Source organism: Mus pahari, unplaced genomic scaffold (genome assembly GCF_900095145.1).
Source record: "Mus pahari unplaced genomic scaffold, PAHARI_EIJ_v1.1 scaffold_10580_1, whole genome shotgun sequence".
NCBI classification, from domain to species: Eukaryota; Metazoa; Chordata; class Mammalia; order Rodentia; family Muridae; genus Mus; species Mus pahari.
In genome coordinates, this window is record NW_018392195.1 from 30405 (window position 1) to 35308 (window position 4904).

A 4904-nucleotide genomic window follows, 5' to 3' on the forward strand; every position below is an offset into this window, starting at 1 on the left:
GTGGCATTAGAAGACTCTCCCTACTGCCTCCCTGACATCAGGACCTAACCTCAACCAGGCCCGCGGTTTGCCTTTCTCCTCTTCTTCACCTTCTCCCAGCTCCTGGACCACCATCATTTCCAAACCTTGTCAGGCGGGATTCTGTTGTTTCAGTCCCTCAGCCTCCTGCTCCATCTTTAAGTTCATTCTGTGCTGACTCTCTCTACTCCATGGTAAATATTGTGAAGGTTCCCAACTTAAAGAGAACCTTGCCAAACTTCTCTCTCTTTATATACATCTGTGAGCCAATGCATCTGCGGGCTTTTTATAGTTACCAGTTATGTCATTTCATCAAACATCCCCCACTTTCCCCATCCCCTGCCCACAGATGGGGTTTCTCTGTGTTGCTCTGGCTGTCCTGGAACTTGTTCTGCAGACCAGGCTGGCCTCAAATTCACAGATCCTCCTGCCTCTGCCTCCCAAGTGCTGGGATTAAAGGTATGCACCATCACTGCCTGGCATTTCACTAAATCATTTAATAAGACTGCCTAATCTAAATTTCCATCACTGCTCAGCAGTTCATATACCTGGAGAATCTTCGCATCTAGCCTTTAGCTCCATGCCCAACACCATATTCCTCTTCCTTTTCTCCCATCTCTGGGTTTTCACCTCTAGTTTGACATCTTCTATTATATTCTTCCTTCGTCCCTTAATTTATTACAAATATGTTACAAGCTGTGATATCTCACTCCATGGTACATCCTTGGATTTATTGATTCCTCCTGGTCTTGTACGTTAATGATGATGGTTTCACCCTGACAATTCTGGTACCTAGGCGTCATTATCTCCTCCTGAGAGCTTTATTGAATCACAGTTTAATAGTCAAATTAGTTCAGACACCCCATCAATTATTTTTCCTCCTATAGCCCATATCACATTTGATGATAAGTTCTATTTTGATTGACCCCTCAAAACAGATTTTTAAGGAAAAGGACTATTTTCATATTACTTGATATTTTATTGCTCTGACAGAATATATTTACCTCATGTTAAATATGTTTCAATAAGTGGATGAGTGAATTGTGTGCATGGGAGAATTAATTTTTTAGTAAAAGTAAAACAAATGTGTGGATTGTTTGGCTATAGGATCAGCATGGAGACACATCCCTCCTTAGTGGTGAAACGGACTTACCCAGACTTGATCATCTACGCAGGAGAAGTGACTATCGGAGAAGAAGGTAGAAATAAAATGGACTCAAGGAAGAGAAAGCTGGAAAAGACAAGAATTACAGAGGTTGCTTGTGCTCTGTTAAACTCTGGAGGAGGAGTGATTGCTATGCTAATGGCTAACAAGAGTGATCATCCTGTGGAGATGGGACAGGACTTGGAAACATCTTTGAGAAACCTTATTCCATCCTTTGATTTGCAGGCTTTCTTTGAGACCAAGCAACAAGAGGACCAGTTTTACATTTTTGTTAAATCTTGGAGCTGCAGCCCTGAAGATGGTTCTGCTAAGCCTCGAATTTGCAGCCTGGGCTCTTCCCTGTACTGTAGATTTCTCACTTCTACGGTTGCTATGGATTCAAGAGAAGCATTTGAATTTCTGAAANAAAAGAAGGCATGTATCAAATGCAGTCTAACTGATGACAGAGCTCCACCTGCTAAAATTCCCAGAGCCACTCAACAGAACAGCCTTGAATCAAATCCAGCTTTTGAAATTTTCCAAAGTAAGAAACTTGAATATGGCCAACGCTTACTTTTTTCTGAATCCCCATCTATAGAGTTTAAACAATTAGATACCAAACTTGTCCAAAAATATATGAAAGACATAATTCCAAAGTACATCTCCGCATTTGCAAACACCCAGGGAGGCTATCTTTTCATTGGAGTGGATGATAAGAATATCATCCTGGGATGCCCAAAAGACAATGTTGACCGTGACTCTCTGAAGACTGTGGCAAATAAAGCAATNTCCAAGTTGCCAGTTTTCCATTTTTGTTCATCTAAAGACAAGGACAAGGTGTCTTATGAGACCAGAGTCATAGATGTGTATCGAGAAGGAAATTTGTATGGTTATCTCTGTGTGATCAAAGTAGAGCCGTTCTGCTGTGCGGTATTCTAAGAGGCTCCCATTTCATGGATGGTAGACAAGGAGAAAGGTGTCTACAGCCTGAACACTGAGGAATGGGTACGCATGATGGTGGATGTTGGCCCAGGTAAGAGGAGAGAGGTTTTTCTTCTCTGTCTGTTCTGCCTCTTTTGAGTTCCTCTGTATCCTTCACACTCTGGAAATCTGAGTTCATTACACCCCCCGAAGTTGAGTTTCTCTGTGTTTGGTTTGGTTTGGTTTGGTTTGGTTTGGTTTGGTTTGGTTTGGTTTGGTTGGTTTCAAGACAGTGTTTCTCCATGAAGCCTTGGTTGCCCTGAAATTTGCTCTTTAGACAACTGGACTCAAGTTCACGGAGATCCACCTTCCTCTGCCTCCCAAGTACTGGTATTAAAGGCCTATGCCACCACCATCTGGCATATATTGTTTTTTTGTATCCTACTGAAAGGGTGTTGTGTCAAAAGAGGAGGCCCAACGAATGCCACCAAACCACACAATGCAATCCTTGGGGTTGGTATGGAAATGGTTTGCTTCTGAGTGGGGTTGGAAAAGAGAGAGACCAGGTCATGATGGTGAGAGCTTTATATAGGGTATTGAACATGTAAACCATAATCATGGCAATGATGGAAAAGTCTGTTAGTGATGATGACAGGGCTGCTGGCACTAAGTCACTGAGTGGGGTGGAGGATGGGCAAACTTAGGTTGGAGGGGGAACACCTGGATCTGGAATATGGGAGGTTCTTCTGGCTGGTAATGATTTCAGCTTAATTTGAATACTGGTCGCTATCTTAATCAATCTACTTTAGACATTAAGTAATTTCCCCTTAAGAAATGATTGGTTGTTGCTAGGAGTGGAGAGGCTATTTGCCTGGAGAATTGCGATTGTTACCAGGATGTCGTGGCTCCTGAAACAACTTGGGTTTTTTCCAGTAGATGATTTGATTCAGAGGGCAAATTAATCATAAAATGGAGTCTGAAAGCAAAATGCAGTTCTTATTGTTAAGCTGAGCCCTAAAGATGGGCCCTTCAGCACTTAGCATGGTTGGAAGAAAAAACTAATGTGATTGGAGAAGAGAAGAACCCACTAACATTGCAAAAGGCAGAGGAAGAATTCACCTGGGATTGTCTCCAGAGGAAACATCTGTTCTTTGAGTTTGGCTGGACACACAGAAAGACTTGGGAGACCCTGGGAGCAAACAACCACTTCACAGGGATTGAACATAAGAAAACTGAGGAAAGAGAAAGGAGGGTCTTTGAATTGAAGGGTGTTTAAGACAGCATGGAAAAGAGCTTTTCTCTTCTGGGATGTGGGTGGAGTAGGAATGTCAGCTGCATGCTTTCTCTGGCTTTCCGAGCTAGCAGGATTCCACCACAGTGCCTGGCTTCTAAGTTGTCATTTGGTAAATCAAACATTAGGGATTTTGTTTTAAAAACAACAACTAATTGATTGATTGATTGATTAGAGATTTTCTGTTGCTGTAGAATCATACAGAAGAAGTTGATACAGGGTGCAATTAGTAAAAGTAGGAAAATGAGAAGCAGGAGTCAGGAAGGGCAGTTATCCAACTCCCTAATCTCAAAAGCCCAAGGGGCTAGAGTCATCAAGTTTCATTACATTTTTGGAGAATTGTTTGAAGTTGTTGAATTTTGTTTTTCACTATGTCTGATTGATTGACACAAAAGCTGCATTCCTCTTGGAAGAAGAGGTATTTCAGCTAGAAGAAGATCCAGTGCTCATCAGTTTGGGAGAACATCCAGGAAGCCAGGATGGGTTGATGAGGACAGCCAGTTGCTAGAGAGGGAGAAGGGAAGACCAAGGAGCTGGAGAAAGAGAAGGAGCTTGGGTGGAAACCAGCAAAGTGGGACTTATTAGTGTTATCAAAAGCAATGGAGGAATAATTTCGTTCAGACTTCAAAGCTAGAAGGTACTGAGTTAGGGGAAAGGAGGAACTGAGAGAAGACTTGGAGCAGAGGTAAAAGAAAACATTGATATAGGGACTCTCCATTTCCTCCATCACTGGCAAGAGTTGTAAAAGATATTTTACCTACTGATGAAATTGTCACCCACCGTTATACAATTAGATACAATTATCTTGATCCATCCGTCCCTTAGTGCTGGTAATGTTTTATGAAATTCATTGCACTGACATACAGTGCATACATATTTATTCACTGCTAACAAGCTCATGCCTACCAGACCCTCAATTATCTTCAGGTTGTGGGCTCAGCTTTATACTACCCAAGGCAGGATACCACCCACCACACCTTCACTTTCTTTAATTGTTTTAAGTGTGTGAACTTTTCCTTGCATGTATGTATTTGAACTGTGTGCTCATAGAGTCTGAAGAGATCAAAAGAGGTCATTGGATCCTCAGAACTGGAGTTATGAATAATTGTGAACCACCATGTGGGTGCTGGGAACTGAACACTGATCATTTCCAAGATCAGCCCGTGCTCTTCCTTCTGAGCCATCTGTCCATTCCCAACCTTCACTTTCTGCGGCCAGCTTCCTGTTACCTGAACTATTTGGCGTGTTTACCTTCTATAGCTGTCTCCTACCCTGGAACTGTAGCAGGCTGACACCGGGATCCCTAATCTGAGATTCTTACTGTCAGGATCCCAGGGTACCAACCAGCTTAGTACCAACCAGTGGTTCTCAATCAAGGTGCCAGCCAGAGAATTGACGAAGTGGTCCTCCTCTCCACCACTTACCGATGACGCCAGAGGGGCCCCTGCTTCCCCAGATCCTCCAATTGGATTTGAAGCTTCTGATGATTGTGCCTTTGTCACATGGGTAGGACTTCTGGTCTCTACACCA

General features: G+C 42.7%; 1 protein-coding gene across 1 annotated transcript in view; it reads left to right on the forward strand.

Annotated features, from left to right (window-relative positions):
• Positions 1-4880, forward strand: part of LOC110314874 (schlafen family member 8-like) — a gene marked incomplete at its 3' end in the record, with an annotated part of 6408 nt that extends 1528 nt beyond the window's left edge. Inside the window, 2 exon segments of the mRNA XM_021189078.2 lie at positions 1126-2195; positions 4702-4880. Of these exon segments, the coding sequence (XP_021044737.1) occupies positions 1133-2195; positions 4702-4880 (1242 nt within the window).
• Between the last annotated feature and the right edge of the window lie 24 nt (positions 4881-4904).